At 41.3% G+C, this 18811-nt stretch overlaps 1 protein-coding gene across 1 annotated transcript in view; it reads right to left on the reverse strand.

Moving 5' to 3' along the window:
- Nup93 (nucleoporin 93) overlaps positions 1–18139 on the reverse strand; it is a 98481-nt gene extending 80342 nt beyond the window's left edge. Inside the window, exons 1-2 of the mRNA XM_090357609.1 lie at positions 18059–18139; positions 1548–1740 (exon numbers count right to left, since the gene is read on the reverse strand). Of these exons, the coding sequence (XP_090213735.1) occupies positions 1548–1726 (179 nt within the window). The 5' untranslated portion in view covers positions 1727–1740; positions 18059–18139. The remainder of the gene's footprint in view (positions 1–1547; positions 1741–18058) is intronic.
- Positions 18140–18811: the final 672 nt, after the last annotated feature.

The following is an 18811-nucleotide window of genomic DNA, read 5'->3' on the forward strand; positions in this document are numbered from 1 at the left end:
CATACACACAAAAAAAATTTTAATTAAAAAATAAATTTAAAAATTACACTCCTGGAAAGCCTACAGAAGAATTTCTGTATCATCTTTACTGACTCCATAGGACAATCAAAACATTCAGCTCTTAATGTTACTTAGAGATGGGTGCTGGTGGCTCATGCCTATAATCCAATCTACTCAGGAGGCTGAGATCTTAAGATCCCAGTTTGAAACCAGTCCAGGCAGAAAAGTCCAGCACACTCTTATTTTCAATTAATCACAGAAAAAGCTGTAAGTGGCACTGTGGTTCAAATGACGGAGCACTAGCTTTAGGGCCCAGGTCCAAGGGTTCAATCAAGGGTTAAAGCCCCATGACCGACAAAAAAAAAAAAAGAGAGAGCTCACAGAGTGTCCAGGCACAGAGTTTGAGTCCCAGGACTGGCAAAAAAAGATTAGTTAGGAAAAGAATATAGCCCTCATATTTACTCTTGTGACGTTTAAGTACCTAAAATAGATGATGCCCCACTAGTACTCAACTCTTTGTCAAGTTCAAGGAATGAAGACTATGTAAAAAGTTGATTATTTCCAAAATCTGACCCATGAAAGACATAATAACATCTTGCTCTTCATTATTCCATGGCCCGCCCATCAGGGTTACAGAAACATGTAACCCTGGTTCTACAGCCTGTTTCAATAGTTTTGAATATGAACTCGCCACTCACCAACAGTCCTAATGTTGGCTATGAGAATTAAAAGAAATCTTGTCTAATCAAGTTTCTGACTAATAATAAATCACATTCTTGACAGAAATCAATAAAGATTCCTTTTCTGTATCATCCCTCAAATTATAAGCTCTTCAAAAGTGAAGGCCTTATCTATCTAATTCATGGTTATATCCCCTGGTATGAGTCACACCTTTGTGGAACCAATAGGCTAGTCAATGCTTTGTGGCTGCAGTAGGGCTGGCTGTTAGTCAGCATTTTCCCTGAGCTACATGCTCTCTCTTGGGGCTTGCCCAACTTCCTGCTCTGCAATTAGCTAGGAGCCACTATATTTCAAGGCCTTTCAGAGGCGGCCTCTGGAGTCTAACACTAAGTAGACAGAATCATTCCTCACTTAGATGGCCTCTCATCACTGATTTCCCATCATTTTTTTCTAAGCACCCTTAAAAACATTGCTCATTGCTGACTGCTCTCTAAGTTTTGAAGATAGCAGCACTTAAGCCAGGAGCCATATCCAATATACTTACAGGAACCATTTATTACCCAGTGGACTACCAACCCATGAAAGAACTTCTTTGACTATTTTCTACATAACACAGCTAGTCTAGACCCTTCCAGCCTGATTATTCTTGCCTGAGATATGGGCTCTTAGTTTGGTCAAAAAAACAGGCTGGAAATCTCAGAGGCAGGGAGACAAAGCTGACCTATTTATAAAACCTCCCTGAGATCCTGACAACAATCTAGCTTGTGACTTGTCATTCACAGACTGCATCCAAATTCACAGCAAGAAAGAAACAGATCTTGTCCCTGAACCACCCAGTACCAATGCAGCTCCCCACCAGAACTTACGCCTTGACATCTGCTGTCTCCTGGGACGTGCGTGTGAGAGTACGGGAACGCAGGCGCTCGCCTGCCTGCTGGATCTCCTGTAAGTTCCGTTCCACATGGGGAAGCTCGGAGATGCCCTCAGTCTCGGCAGCAAGCTGTTCAGCTTGCTGAAGAAGCTCACCAAACCCCTCAGTATCCATTGGAAATGCAGGTCCTAGACAAGGGAAAAAAAAGAAGAGACCTAAGTCAAGGGAAAAATGGCCTTTAAACAGTGCCTGACTGTTACAAGCTTAAGGAAACATGAGGACTTTTTGTAAACAGACAAGGAGATCATCAATAAGGAGGATTTGTTCCTGAACATAACCAAAGAACAGGCCTGACAGAGAAAATGAGTCAGACTATAAAGAAACAGATCATTCCAGTACATAGTGATAGCCCCAAGATTGATTTCTGCCATCAGAACAATGCAAAGATATTAAACCACAGACCAAAACTCCTGCCTCCTTCCACAGCTCAAACAGATAAGAAAATGACATTATGGCAATTTTGGGGAGGCTTAAAGAACAATTACCCTGCACCTTCTCTTTCTCTACCTGTCACAGAAAAACACTACCTCAAAACTGCCACAATTTATAAAGCCTTATTTCATTAAAAGGCCTTATCTTCATATGATCCTCATGATAACTTCATGAGGCTTCTGAGTAGACACAATCAACTCCAGTTAATGGAAGCTCAGTTATGTACCCCGCATTCTGGAGATCAGAGAAAATGCACATGTCTTGTAACCCCAACCCTCCATGAGTCCAATATAACTTCATCTTCACTAACATGAAAGACATTCTTTTTGATTCATGCCCAAGTCTCCATTTACACACACTTCACCTTACAGGTTACCAAACAGAGATACCATGTCTGATTGTTCTGCCTAACATTCAGGAGGTTAGACTTACTTGTTCCTATTCCTACTACTTCATAGGTTTCATTACTACTAATAATTATTCTAATATAAATAGCAACTAACTTTTAGAACAAAACATTAACCACTCCAACAATTGACTGAGAAAAGTCCTATGAATAGTCCTGACATTTAACAAATGTTAGACACTTACGGTTACTTACACACACACTCAGCTAAGGGTCTGGGCACTGACCCCAAGCAATTTTGCTTAGGGCTGGCATTCTACTACTTTGCACCACAGATCCACTTCTGGTGTTCTGTATATCAACTGGAGATAAGAGTCTCACAGACTTTCTTGCCTGGGCTAGCTCTGAACCATGATTCTTGATCTCAGCCTCCTGAGTAGCTAGGACTACAGGTATGAGCCACCAGCACCCAGTTTGTATAAGATTCATGATCCAGATAATATTTTTACTCACCATTTATACCAAGAGAAAATAAGATGTGTCACCATTATAAAAATGTAATTGCTAAAAGATTAGGAACATATTTGTTTATTTACTTATTTTTGCCAGGCTTGGGATGTGTAATTAGGGCTGGATGCTGTCCTTCAGCTAATTTTTCCCCTTCAAAGCTAGTACTCTACCACTTAAGTCACAGCTCTACTTTGTGCTTTTAGTACTTTAGGATAAAGGTCTCACAGACTTCTCTGCCAGGATTGACTTCAAACTATAATCCTCAGATCTTGAGTTGCTAGGATTACAGGTTTGAGCCACTGTCACCAAGTAAGGAACAAAGTAATTTTTAAGGAATTTTGCGGGGGGGGGGCACTCAGTTTGAATTCAGGACCTCTTACTTGCTAAGACTGTTGTAAAACTACTGAGCCATGTCTCTAGCTGTTTTTCTTTGGTTAGTTTTAGGAGTCTCTCACTTTCCACCCTCGCATGAACTTGAGGCACAATCCACCTATTTATTATAGGTTTCTGGTCCTCTCTAGGTTCACAGGTACACCCTATATTCAGCTTCTCTTCTACTAAGACAAACTTTTGTAAACTCTTGTGACTGGGCTGGCCTGGCACTGCCATCTCCCCAATCCTAGCCTCCCATGTAGTTTGGGGTGACACGCATGTGCCACCATATCCAATTATGGGTTGAAAAGGGGTCTCTCAAACTTTTCTGGCTGAAGGTGACCTCAAATGTCAATTCTCTTGCTCTTAGCCTTCAAAGTAGCTAGGTTATAGGTATAAGCAACCAGTACCCAGATCCAGAAAAAGAATATTCTTTAAAGAATAGCTTTTGTTTTTCATTCTTTTCTTCTTTGCTTAAAACCTATGGCTTCTACTGCACATGTGAAATCCTACTGATCTAGCACTATAGTGCTAATGTACTACAATGCAAATGTAACGTATAATTATATCTCAGCTATGAAGCACAGGTTAATGTTAATAGGACACCATTACCATCATAAACCCACAGCAGGAAGCTAAGGAGTTTTAAAAATCAACATTAAAGGACATTAATTTTAAAGGCAATGGCACAAGGTTGAAATAAAAATAGCTCAGCTGAAGTAAATATGAAAAAACGTTGGTATTCTTTATGAAGCTGATAGTTGATTTCAATTTTTAACAAAAAAAAAGATCACATAATTCTTAAAGAGTGTAACTTTTTTTCCATGAAGTATTAGCAGGCTGTAAGTAGCCATCTTTGCCTGTGGAAGAATGGAGATGGCAAAATGATGACTTAGGTATTCCTTAGTCCTTCCTTCCTACAGTCTATTTCCATGACAATAACCAGTGATGCTTTTAAAATTGGTCAGATCTATCCCTTTGCTTAAACCTCTTGCACAGTGAAGCACAGATGAGGTCCCAGCTCCCTTACTACTCAGACTCATCTCCAGCCCATTCCTATTTCATCCCTAGGATTCTACCACCCTAAGGCTTCCTATCTGGTCCCCAAGCCTATTCCTCCCCTAAAATGCTTTCCTCCACTGAATGCTTCTCCCCTACATACACTCATAACTGGTTTGCTATCTCCCATTCAGCTCAACTGTCACCCTACCTTTGAGACCAACCTAGAACACACTATTTAAAAGTACAGCAGGCCAGAATGATACACAGAAGGCTCAGGCAGTAGGATTGAGATTTCAAAGCCAACCTCAACTATTTAATGGAATGCAAAAAAAACCAAAGCACTGTAATTCTCCATCTCCCTTATTGCCTGTCATCTCTGCTATGATGTAAAGTGCCCAAGAAGAAAGAGTTTTGGTTACCGATATAACCCCGAGTTCCAGTAATAATGCTACTCATATGATGAAAGAACTGGAGAGGTTCTACTCCTGCATTTGTTAGGAGTCTGTCCTTCTCAAAGGTTTCCTGTCTTCTACTGTCAAATCAGCCACCGTTAGCAAGCAGACACTTGAGCATTTCATTGATCCTTAATATTTCTGAGGCTGCAGAGCATAAGGCAGTGACAGTAGTTAAATGGCATAAATTCATATTGCACATGGTCCAGATTAGTGCTTTCTCTCCAGAAAGGCAAACAAAAACCAGTATTATTTTACAAATAGCCAAGTGTTCTGGCAAAGAAAATCCCAAGCAAAAGAATATATAGATACATACGGGGGGGGGGGGGGGGAGGGGAAGAAACTTGCTGTGTAACTTCAGGAAAGGAATACAGGCAATCTGAATCCCGTTCTGCTTGAGAGAAAAGCATCATATTTTGAGAAAACAAAAACTAGGCTTGTTCTACATTACAATTCTACCAGAACAAAATAATTTTACAAAAAAACAAAGACAAAATACCTTGCCAGGTATTGTAATTGCACCTGTAATCTTAACAACTCAGGAGGCTGACATCTGAAGGATCATGGTTCAGAGTCAGCCTGGGCAGGAAAATCTATGAGACTCAAATCTACAATTAATCATCAAAAAAAGCCAGAAGTTGTGCCTGGGAATGTGGCTTAGGGGTAGAATGCTTACCTAGCATGCATAAAGTCCTGGGTTCCATTCCTCAGGACCACATAAACAGAAAAAGACAGAAGTAGCGCTGTGGCTCAAGTGGTAGAGGAAAAAAAGGGGGGGATAACTAACACCTGAGTTCAAGCTCCATAGTATTAGAAAAATAAATCTCCCCTCACCTCTGTAATACTGGGGTTAGAACTCAGAGCTGTGGCTATTTAAGCCAATCCTTCTACCATTTTTACTTTGAAACCCTATTTTAGAAACTCTATTTTATTAGAAGTTTTTGATTCATGGTTGATTTAATAAATTTAAGAATAACTTGTGCCCTTCCATTGGAAAAAAAAAATCTTTTAGCAAGGATGGACTAAAAGCCTAAGACTTCTTACATTTCTTTCTAGTAGCAATGACTAAGCAAGATTGTAAGACACCTCTGGCAACACTGCCAAGTGCTTGGTTCAGAGAGCACCAGAGTACCAGAACCCTGAACAACAACTTATCCTCTATGTGCCACTTGGCAGAAGTCCTACTGAGTCCCCCAGAGACTCCATAACCACCAGAGAAACTGAGTCTTAAAATGAAGGGCACAGGTGTAACTGTTGTTACAGACAAGGCTAGTTACCCTGAGTCATGAAGAAGGCTTCTAGGGGGCTATCAATGTTCAGAATTTTTAATCAATGCTTGTCAACAATATGTTCACCTTGAGAACATACATCAATCTGGGCTTAAGATCTGTGAGTTTTTCTATTGTGTGTCAGCCTTTGATTAACTGCCCTTTCCAAATAAAAATTAATGATCCACTGTTTTTCAGAGGCTATAGTAGGATAGTCCACCCTGGTGTTTTAGATCTCTTCGCTGACAGTTTGCTGAGAAAATGAAAGAAGAAAATGAATTTTAAAATTCATCTTTTTTAGAGAAGACAGTTTGTACCTAGAGCTAAACCAAGGACTGGGCAGACTGCTGTTTCCTCAAACTGGTCTGTATTCACTTGTCACTCAATGGCATGCCAACATTCTTAAATAGGAAGAAATAATCCCCAAATGACACAGAAGATAAAATGAACTAATTATAAAAGCAAAACAAAGATGCAGAAAATAATTTCAGATCATTTGCTATTAACATGTAGATCACATTCTCAACATAACTAATAATCAAGCCAGAAAGAGTAGATACTTAAATATTCAATTTTCTGAGCACTTCTAAACGATTCTCAATCAGTATGCGCAAAATATGGTTCCTTCAGTATATCACAAGTGGTCTGAATCATATTCTCTTATAGTATTCATATATAAAGTATCTTTTCTGGTATTCTTTAAGGCAACTGGGCCATCTCAGAAATAGTTGCTACTAATTCTGACTCAAGCCTATGTGACTAGCAAGATATAGTTCAGAAGATCAAAGCCTCAGAACCTCAAGAATGACATGAAAACAGTGAGAAATTGGAAAGGTCTCTGAGCCATCAATCTCAGACCTATCTGCTAAACTCTTGTCAAGTTTCTGGTCTCCCAGGGCAAGAAAACATTTTCTGTAAAATGTTTTGTGGATCAGTCTCTGTCACAACTATTCAATTTTACCACTGGAACTCAAAAACAGGCATAGATGATAATATGTAAACAAATAAGTAATATCTATGTTCCTTCAAATCTTTAATCATGGACATTAAAATTTGAATTTCATAAGTTTTCACATGGCAAGAAATTTTATTCATCTTTGGATTTTTTTTCTCAATAACTTAAATACAAAACCTTTCCTAATTTACTTATCAATGAACCATAGCCTGCCAACCCCTAGTATAGGGTATTTGAGCAACATAAATTATGATTTGTCCTTACAAACTACACCTGACAAAATTATCCTCACTAGCATTTGTTTGATGTGCTAGAGGCCTTTAGGCGTATTGCAATTCCCTTTCCTTCTTTAAAACTGTTTATTTGAAATGTATAAAGAAGGAAGAAATCTATTTTGCATCAGATGAACTCTGACCTATATAAGCTGTTCTGACCTAATATACCAGATGCTGTAGGAAACTGGCTTTCCCTTTAAAAGTACAATGTAACATATTAAAACCATATGAAAGATCCTCTTTCCTAATGTCTACAATCCAAACACTCAGTTATCCAAAAAATACAAAAAGTTGAAAAAGATGAAAATGTAAAAGCATGGTCGTCTGTCTTTCTGTCTGTTCTTCAGTGTGAAAAAAATCTGTCTCATTCCAGTGACTTGTATGGGGAGATGACATCAGCTCTTTTTCCCTGCAGACTTAACAAGATGGTTTCCCCACAGACAATGGTTTGACAATTTTTCCATTTTACTGTGGTGCAAAATCGATAAGCTTTCAGTAGAAATCACCTTTTGAAGTTTGATCTTTTCCTCTGCTCCTAATATGAGATATGATATGCTTTGAAAATGCTGAACAGCACAGTAAGCCAAACTCCCAGTGAGTGCTGGGGTCACAAGGGGAAACAACAGGAACCCTACAGTGTACCTTATTACTAAGCTGTGCTGCTCAGTGGGTTAGATGTTCGTAGGGAGTTTCTGACAGGACATTTTCGATTTATGATGGGCTCACTGGGACATGGTTCTGTTGTAAATTGAGGAGCATCTGCTAAATCAAACAATACTATCACCTACTGTAGAGTTCCTGTATTACCATATACCCTGCAAAGGTCATGGAACCTAACAAAAGAAGTTAGCTCATACATATGTGTGTACATATTTATGCATGTATGTGCATGTATGTATTTGGTGTTGTCAAAATGAGAAATTTCAAACATAAACATTGGAAATAATAACTGATACTCCTTTTCATCAAAATCAATGACAATGTTCCTCTTTTTCTGTTTTACTTTTAATTTAATAATTGTAAAAAAAAATTAAAGCAGAGTAAGTAGAAGACTCTGAAGCTAGACACTGAGGAGGCTCAGATCTGAGGATCCAGGTATGAAGTCAGCCTGAGCAGATAAAATTGTAAGATTCATAAGCTATTAACTAGCAAAAAGTCAGGAGCAGAAACATGATTTAAGTGTTAAGAGTGGCAGCACTGAAAAGAAAAGCTGAACAGGAGCATGAGACCCTGAGTTGAAGCACCAATATGGACATAAAAGAGGAGGAGGAGGAGCAGAACAGCAGAAGCCACAGCCACAGCCGCAGCAGCAATGACTGGACTCTGAAAGCAAATACATGGTTCACTCACTAACAAAAAGTAGATTCCCTTATCGTTGGCATAACATCCAAACCTATTTCAAGAGATTATTTACTGATACGCCAAGTACTTTATAAACGACTGATTTATATCAATATATTATTTTAGCTTTTTTTCCCAAAGTTGTCATGTTTGCGACATTTTATAATTTAATTATAAACATCCATGCTTCAAAAAATCTTCTAGTAAATATTAGACACTAAATTTTAATTTATTTAATCAAATCACTGAGTAAGAACTTCTGGAAGATTATAATTTTTTTAATTTGCTATATTACCCACTACCAAATTTCCGCTATGAAAGTATGGTTCAGAAGAACTTTTGCTTTTAATACGAAACAAACATCTTGTCTGCAAAGCTTCCCATTAATCAGGTCATTATACAATTAGAAAACAACAGTGTGCATCATTTAGGATCACAGATTAATGAGAGCTCGGCTCCTCTGGCTCTCACCTATCATCCTAGCTACCCAGGAGGTTAAGATCTGAGGATTGTGGTTTGAAGCCAGCTCAGGCAGGAAAGTCAAGACGCTGATCTCCAATTAACCACCCCCCAAAAAAAAAAAAAGCAAGTGGAGTGTGGCTCAAGTGATAGAGCGTTAGCCTTGAGCAAAAAAGATCATGAGCACACAGACCCTGAAGTCAAGCCCAACACTGGCACAAAAAAAAAAAAGAGAGAAAAAGACAAAAGAGAAAATGAGAAAGAAAAGTTAATATTGGTTGAATATCCATTATAAAAAAGGCTTGAGACCAGTTTTTCAGATTCTGGAGTACTTACCTCTATCTAATGAGGCATCTTGTGCAAGGGACCCAAATCGAAAACATGATTAGTATCATACATGTTTTACAGATGAAACTCATTGTTTTCCACATACATATATATCCCTGAAGGTATTTCTATGTAATTTTTAAATCTGTGAAAGAAAGTTTCATGGCATAGGTTAGGTTCCACTATGGTTCCATGTGGGCCTTAGAAAGTTTAAGATTTTAGAAAACTTTGTATTTTGAATTAGGCCATCTTTAACCTATACTAATTCTCTCCCCCTGCCTTCTTTGGAATATATAAACTATGGCTATATGACATTACCTTCCGCTTTGTACCACACAACCAAAAAGAGAGTTACATCCTCATAGATACTACTGTTTCAGATACCTCTGAAAGAGGAAGGAAAGGATAATAAAAATCTGGTTGCTACATAAATTTTTATGAGACTCACTGGGTAAGAGAGTTAGACTTGATCATTATTCAGAAGATAGACTTCCAGAACAAAACAATGAACTAAAATAATCCAGACACCAAAGGAAGATCTGAAGACCTGGGTGACAATAGCAGTACTGTCCTGATGACTCAGTGTGTGTGCTGGGTGTCAGCGTTCTTGATATATGAAGTATCACTTACACCAATTCACCTCTGGGGAGCAAAAAGAAGTAGTCTGGTTAACACATAAAAACAAGGTAAGGAACCTTCTTGGCTATCCATGCTGGGAGAAGGGCCATCCAAAATGTAAGTGCTATGAACACTATCTACCTGTCTCAAACTCTCTCCCACTGGAACTAGATCCTCTCTCACCACTAGCGAGATCAGTGAGTTGTTTCAGTGATTTCTAAAAGCCTGCCTATCAGGAAATATCACACAAATATGGATTTTTTTTTTTTTTTGGTCATAGGGCTTGAACTCTGGGCTTGGGCGCTGTCCCTGACTCTTCAGCTCCAGGCCCTACACCTTAAGCCACAGCCCCACTTCCAAATATGGAATATTTTTGTTCTTTTTTTTTTTTCTATTTTTTTTCCAACAGTACTGGAGATTGAACTCAGGGTTCTCTTGAGCTATGCCCTGTTCTTTTTCCCCAAGACTTTAAACTCACTTTTTGCTTCCTCAGAAGTAGCAACCCCATTTCAAAGATGACAATGGCTCTTTTTTTACCACTGGCATAAACAGAGGTAGATTACCAAGTAGAGATAGAATACAAGCAGTCTTTAGCTCAGACTTTTCTCTCTAGACTAGTGGTTCTCAACTGAGGGTGACTTTGGCCCATAGGAGCCATATAGCAACATCTGTAGACAGATGTTACAACTTGAAGGAAAAAGACATTATTAGCACACAGAAGGTAGAGGCCAAGCATTCTGCTAAACATCCTACAATACAAAGCATAATATCAACAAAGAATTTGGCCAAGACTAGTATCTCCCAGATTAAGAAATCTTGCTTTTTTTTGTTCAGTCCTAGGACTTGAACTCAGGTCCTGGGCACTGTCCCTGAGCTTCTTTTGCTCAAGGCTAGCACTCTACCACTAAGCCACATTCTCAGTCCAAGAAACATTGCTTTAAACCAAGGAAAGCTTCTTGTCCTAAGAACCACAGCACCAAGATTAATGATACCTGGCCCCTGCTGAAAATATATTTGATGATTTGGGTTTTGGGGTTCCCCCTAATCAAAAAGTTTGAACCTCGGGCCTAGGAGCTGTCCCTGCGGTCTTACACTCAAGGCTAGTACTCTACCACTTTGAGCCACAGAGCCACTTCCAGTTTTCTGATAGCTAACAGGAGATAAGAGTCTCATGGAGTTTCCTACCCCAGGCTAGTTTTGAACTGTGATCCTCAGATATTAGCCTCCAGAGATTTAGCTTATGATCCTGAGGTAGGATTATGGTATGAGCCAATGATGCCTGGCTTTATTCTTTTTTTTTTTTTAATGTAAGAAAAGCACTATGGGGTGAGTGGGGGGGGAGGGAAATGGGGACTAAGACATGAGAAAGGGTATCGATGTATGTGAATTAATGCACCTTCTATCTGGCAAATATAATATAACCCTTCTATTAATTACAATAAAAATATGTGAAAAAAATGTATCTTTCAGTAATGAGAGATATCCCTCATGGGGGTCAGCAAACTCTAGACTTTTATGGTCAGTATGCTGAGAATGGGCTTCATACTTTAATGAGGTGTTTAATAAAACAAAGGTAAAAAAATATAGAACTCTGTAGTACTTTCAATTTATACCATCTGCCTTTGCAGACAAATTTTCTAGCTCTTGCCTTACAATAAATAATTTGACATTCAAAAAAAGAGAAAAGCACTATAGTGTGTGTTTGTGTGTGTGTGTGTGTTTAATTAGGCTGTAACAAAAGTCTAGGCCCTTTCTCTTTAAAATAATTTTAAAACCATTGCATATACAAAATTATTCCATTTGAGGGGCCAGGAGTTTGGCCTAGTGCTGGAGTGCTTGCCTAGCATGAACCCAGATTCAATTCCTCGGTACCATATACATAGAAAAAGGCTGGAAGTGGTGCTGAGGCTCAAGTGGTAGAGTTCTGGCCTTGAGAAAATCCAAGGACAGTACTCAGGCCCTGAGCTCAAGCCCAGGATTGGCAAAAAAAAAAAAAAAAATTCCATTTGAGGTTAGTTGTTGTTGTATATATATATCACACAGGAATGGAAAAGATCAAACTACAGTTCTATGGAACAACATAGATGAATTTTACAAGTGTAATAGGAAATTAAAGAAAGCAGATACAAAAAAGAACATTATGTATGATTTCATTTAGATAAATCTTAAAAATAGGAAAGCTAAGTAGGTGCCAGGGGCTCACACCTGTAACGCTAGCTACTCAGGAGGCTAAGATTCAAGGATCATGGTTCAAAGCCAGCTTGGTCAATAAAGTCTGTGAGACTCTTATTTCCAATTAAGCACAAAAAAAAAAAAAGAAGAGGAAGAAGAGAGGAAAAGGAAGAAGAGGAAGAAGAGGAAGAAGAAGAGGAGGAGGAGGAGGAAGAGGAAGAGGAGGAAGAAGAAGAAGCAGCAGCAGCAGAAAAGGAAAGAAAGAAATCAGAAGTAGAGCTGTGACTCAAGTAGTAGAATACTGTGAGCAAAAACAGATTAGGGACAATGCCTAGGCCCAGCTGAATTCAAGCTCCAGGACTGGCACCAAAAAAGGGGGGTAAAGAGGAATTAACCTACAGAATGTTAGAAATCACTTTAGAATACAGAGAAAGTACTGTTTGGGAGGGAGCACAATGTAATGTTCTGGGTACTAAGACTGAACTAGAGTCCCTCAAAATTCTTTTGATGTTCTAATCCAGTAAAATAAAATTTGGAGATGAGGCCTTTGGGCTGTGGTGAAGAGATTTAGATAAAAGGACAAGGGTAGGATCCTCAGGCGAATTAGTGTCTAGTGTCGTTGTAAGAAGACACCAGAGGACTTGCCTTCCTTCACCTCCAGTCTCCAAAACTACAAAGACAATAAATTTCTATTGTTCAAGCCACCCAATCCATGGTACTTACAGTAACCTAAACTGACAAAAAATAGCAGGCCATTAAAAAATAATCTGTTTCAACATACATAATGGTCACATGAAAGAATACATAAAAACTCACTGAATCCACACACTTCAAAGGTTTGTTAACTTTTTTTTTTCTTTTTTCTGGCAGTCCTGGGCTTGTGCACAGGGCCTGAGCTTTGTCCTTGGGTTTTCTCAAGGCTAGAGCTCTACCACTTGAGCCACAGCACCACTTCTGGCATTTTTTTCTCTATATGTGTTACGAAGGAATTGAACCCAGGTCTTCGTGCCTGCTAGGTAAGCACTCTGCCACTAGGCAAGTACTCTACCACTAGGTTTGGCCCAATTTTCACAAATTTTATCATTAAACAATTTAGCATTACCTCCATAAAGCATGAGAGAGTCTTGCTTTTCATTTCATACCATCAGTCTGAATTCTTTTCTAGGTGATCTTTTGTGGGTGATATATGTGATCTTACATAACCTTTAATAACTTGCTATTTTAAAACTGCTCTAAGTTCCCTACGCAGAACATTTGCCTCATCACTGTCCCTGAATTGTCAATGGTAATGACTTAAATCCATACCTAGCTCCTAGCACTTAAATTTCTAGGCCTCATCCATACATTTCCTATCAAGCACATCAATGTCACACCTACGGTGTCCCAAAGTGAAGTTTTCTACCACCAGCAGCAGCTACCCTTCCCACTCCTCCATTACCACCACCCTGGCTTCTCTCTCTCAGGGTCTAGCTCACCCTTCTCCTTCACCATCTGCATGTGACCCTTAGATTATTGACTTACAAGTATCTCTCTCCCTGGACTCAGAAACCAAATACACGTAAGTACTTTTTTGGGAGGGGGGTGGGGAATAAGGAGGTAGTAAGATTCCTTGTCCATACCATTAGTATGCCTAACAAAAACTCTGAAACCAAATTTAACCAAGAGAACACATTTCTCACTATCCAAACCGCTACCATTTGAGAGAATTAGATACAGGGGATACTTAAGAGCTATTTAGTGCCTTCTAACCGCTCTTCCACTGCTGTCCTACTACATCAGGCTACATCTAGGTTCTTCAAGCCCAAATATTTTTGTGATGCTACCACATAATCTGCTCCCTTGTCTCATCTCTGCCACATCATTATCACATCATATCACTCTTCTTGCAATGTGCTTGCTTAAAACTGTCAATGACTCTCACTCACTGAGATTAAGATGACTTTTAACTTCCTATATCCTCAAATAAAACCAATCACCTGGCTTACTCTGTCCTGACATCCTTATAAATGCCCTGCTTTGTGCCCTCAAAAATTTTTCTAGACAGAAAAACTCAACCTTGCACTGCATGATCTACCTGAGCTCCAACAGCTCCTCCATTCTTTAAATGGTTAACTTTAGACTCCTTTTGGCTCTCATCTGTGAAAAGGAAAAACATATAATTGTACCTCCTTCACCTGCCACATAGTACCCACTCAGTAAACAGTAACTATCATTGTTATCACCAATTCAAGCTTTTCGTACTGCTATGGTTTGGATATGGCTTAGTATGTCCCCCAAAGGTTCAAGGGTTGAAAGCATGGTCCCTAATGTGGCAATGTTAAGAAGCAGTGGAACCTTTTAGAGGTAAAGTTAGCTGGGCACTAGTGGCTCACACCTGTTATCCTGGCTATTCAATAGGTGGAGATCTTGACAATAGCAGTTTGAAGCTAGACAGGGCAAAGAAGTCCACCCTATTCCATCCCCTAAAATAACCAGCAAAAACTCAAGCTGGAGGCATGGCTTAAGAAGTAGTGCACCAAGCAAGCAAGACCAAGCAAACATGAGGCCCTGGATTCAAACCCCAAAATAAGACAGAAAGAGACAGAGACAGACAAAACGAAAAGAGAGAGGAAGAGTGAACAGGAGTGAAGCGGAGAGAAAAGAAGAGAAGGAGAGGAGGAGAGGGGAGAGAGGAAGAGAGAAAAGCGTAGAATTAAGGGGGATGGAGAGACGGAGAGGAAGAAAGAGGGAGAGAGAAGGGGAAAGGAAAAGAAGGAGGAGGAGAGAGGGGGAGAGAGACAGATTGAGAGCTGATTGGAAAGCCCCATTCTGTTTTCTGGCTTCCAGACTTACCATAGCTTCAGAGATGATGCCATCTGCCATGATTCCTCACCAGAGGTCATATGGATTGGGGCTGCATGAGCTTGGTTGGACTTCAGCCTCCAAAACTATGAGCTAAATTAACCTCTTCTGGGCCGGGAATTTGGCCTACTGGTAGAATGTTAGCTTAGCATGCACAAAGACCTGGGTTCAATTCCTCAGTACCACATACATAGAAAAAGCCAGAAGTGGTGCTGTAGCTCAAGTGGCAGAGTGCTAGCTTTGAGGAAAAAGCCTAAGGACAGTGCTCAGGCCCTGAGTTCAAGCCCTGGGACTGACACACACACACACACACACACACACACACACACACACACACACACACACACACATATATTAATTAACCTCTTCTCTCTTCTTTAGAAAGTAGTCAACCCTTAAGTATTTCACTGTAGCGGCAGAAAAGGGAGTAATGCACCTACAAAATGGCTTTCCTCGCTACCACTTCTGTAAAAACAGCCCATCCTCTAGTTTCTTTCATTTATTCACCTGCCAGTAGGAAATGTTCACGTAAGTGATAATGGGGATAACCCAGTCCTGAACTCTTGCTATGTGCCTGCCATAAGCTTTACTTCTACCATCTGATACCATCCTTAGTAGGCCTCTGGAATCCAAACTTGCCTTTTCTGTCTTCTTCATCTCAGAAAATGGCACCTCACACATACAGTCGCTCCAGCCCCAAATCCAGGCATTTTGTTTTTAACATCTTTTTTCCTCTCAGCTTCTACAGTACAAATTCATGTCAAGAGCCAGGAGTGTGGCCTGGAGGTAGAGTGCTTGTCTAGCATGCATGAAGCCCTGGGTTCAATTCCTGAGTACAACATATGCAGGAAAAGCCAAAAGTGGCGCTGTGGTTCAGTAGCAGTGCACTAGCCATGAGAAGGCTCAAGGACAGTTTCCAGACACTGAGTTAAAGCCCCAGGACTGACAAAAAAGAAAAGAAAATTTCATGTCTACACTAAACTTATTCTTAAAACAGATATATGAATCTGATCCATTTTTGGTCTAACAATGGTGTACAACAGTGTCTGTTTTGGAGAGGACACCCTGTTACAGGTGTGTCAAAACATGAGTACACCCTCCTACGAAGAATGGAAGGTGACCCTGATGTACCAAGGCAGGGGAGTATTTCACAAAGCTCTCTGGTCTTGGTGAGAATTGGCAGGAAGAATCATGAGGTGACTGAGCGGAAAGAGCTGAGACTCTGACTTAGAAAAAGGCTTGAAAAGCATACCTGTGATAGGCTGTTCAGCAGATCAAAGAGGAACCAAGAGACTCCTGGTTTCTGAGGCCAAACATATCTGACAGGGTAGGGACAAGGTAGCAGAAACTGAGTGAAAAATAGCAGCCAGTCAGATCATGTAAAACCCTATCACTCACTATAGAGAATTTTGGCTATAGCTGAGAATATGGCTTAGTGGCAAAGTACTTGCCTAGCATGCATGAAGCCCTGGGTTCAATCCCTCAGGTCCACATAATAGAAAAAGCTGAAAGTGACACTGTGGCTCAAGTGGTAGAGTGCTAGCCTTGAGCAAAAAGTTCAGGGACAGTGTCCAGGCCCTGAGTTCAAGCCCCAGGACTGGCCAAAAAAAGTTTGTATTACTGTTAATGCAATGAAGACTCACCAGAGGATTCTAAAAGAATTGGTTTGTTTTTTTGGTTTTAGTTTTCTTCTCTAGACAAGGTTTCACTATGTAACTGAGGCTGGCCTCAAACTTGTGATCTTCCTGTCTCAACCTCCTAAATATTGTGCTTACCACCATTTCTGGCTATGGAAGATTTCTTAATGAGACATGAACTGATCATCCCTTTAAGCTACTATGTTAAAAAATAAAATAAAATAGAGCAAGTCCAGGGCAGAAGCAGGGAGATCAGATGGAAGCTGCTCCCAGGAAGTCAGGTGGGAGATAATGGTCACAAGCATTGGATGGGGGACTGAGAAAAGGCTCGCAAGGATGACTGGAATGTTACTGGCTATTCTTTTATTACTGAGGTGAGAAAAGAATGGCATAAGGTGTAGCTTGAGGAAAGAAATGGAGGGGAAGCTGCTACCTCTATGCTTAGTTTGAGATGGGGTTGTTTAGCACAGGCAGCTGAGTAAAGGTCAAAGGGAGAGGCTCAAACTGGAGATGCAAATATGAGATTCTGTCTAGTAAAGAGGCATTTAAAAACATGGTATTTTACCACTGATAAAAAAAAATTCTCAAAGTATTAATGTATCTCAAAGATAGCTAAAAGAAAAAGCTTCAGCACCTAAAGATAAAAATAAAATAAATGCTCTTGTCATTGTTATAGCCTAGGAGGAGAGCACAGTGTTCCCCCAGAAAGAACACAAAAAGGTGACCTTTGTTGTGCTCAAAGACACCTGGGCCACACAAAATAAAAATTTCCAGTCCTCCTTCCACTAACACCCTAGCACATCCTCAGCGGGAGATCACCCCAACACTGACCATGGACCCATAAGATCACCCCAGTTATTTGTTAAAACAGTACCCAGTTCTAGCTGGGCATCGCCCTTGCAGCTCAGAGAGCCACTGAGGGTTCCAATCATTAGTACCCCCTTGAATGCCAGTACGGGAGACAGGTGAGGGTTGACCGAGGCTAACCGGGTCGTCGTCTCCCTTCGCCAATGGCTCCCTGACAAGGCGTGGGGCAGCGAGGGCCATGCGAGCCGAGAGGGTGAGGTAGGTCAGGGACTCTTCCAACGGAGCGCGGGGACCAGGTAGGCTCGCGGGGCAGGGGCACTGGGGGAGGGGGACGTGAGGTGGCGGGGCTCCGGTAGGAAGGAGTGGGGAGCCCCGGGTCCCGCATTCCGAGCCGGGGCTGGCACGCGGCACTCCCGGGCGGGCGCAGCTATACACACTGCGGTGGGTGGAGGCGGTTCCACAAGGCGCAGTGTCACCGGCGTCAGGCGTGCCGCACCGGCGGCCGAGAGAACTGAACAAGTGTGAGCGGCAGCGCTCCGAGCATGAGGACGGGGCTCCGCCCAGAGCCGGGCTCCCACAGTCAAGGAAGACTCGGGGTCGGAAAGACGGCCCCACCACCGACACACCCTTACCTGGCACCTCAGCCTCCCCCGCCGCCCAGGTCCTGGCTGAAGATCGCCGCCGCCGCTTCTCGCGCCGCTTGCCTGCGCTTCCTGATTGGCCGAAATGGCTGCTCCCAGAAGCCTCCGCGCGGCGCGCCGCCGAATAAACTTTATGGACACCCAAGAGAGAGGACAAGAACAAAGGCGGGGCGGGGGCGGGGTTTGCGGACGGGGCGGGGTTTGCGGACGGGGCGGGGTTTGCGGACGGGGCGGGGTCTGAACCTGAGCTGTCACTGTGGGCAGCCGGGATCCTGGGCCCTCACCTCTCCCACGTGGTTTGGGTCCGCTCTGCCAAGAGAAAACGATTCCACCAGTCCTGGCGCCAGAGAGAGCTCTTAGCCCTTGACTGGGCGCCACTCCAGTCCTATTCTAGGTGCCTGGGGACTTGGTGGCGTCTCCCACAAGCAAGATGCCTGCCTGCCTGCCTGAACTCCCATTTTCTAATTTATAAACTTCCTGCTATAAAGCCATCGGTCAGATAGGGCAAGGGAGCTCTAGGGTGTTTCTTTTATCTAGTCACTAATTCCATTCATGAAGCTTCCTAAACATCACTACCTAAACATCTAAGGATGCATCTAAGAATGCAATCACCTTATGCTTAAAATTTCGACATGAAATTTTAGAGGGACACACCACTTAATTTATAACAACTAGTGTGATGTTTTTTGTTTGGCGCTGGAGCTTGAACCAGGGCTCTGTGCATTATTAAGCCACATCCTCAGC

This window comes from Megascapheus bottae, chromosome 24 (genome assembly GCF_031878675.1).
Source record: "Megascapheus bottae isolate mThoBot1 chromosome 24, mThoBot2.hap1, whole genome shotgun sequence".
Taxonomy (NCBI): domain Eukaryota; kingdom Metazoa; phylum Chordata; class Mammalia; order Rodentia; family Geomyidae; genus Megascapheus; species Megascapheus bottae.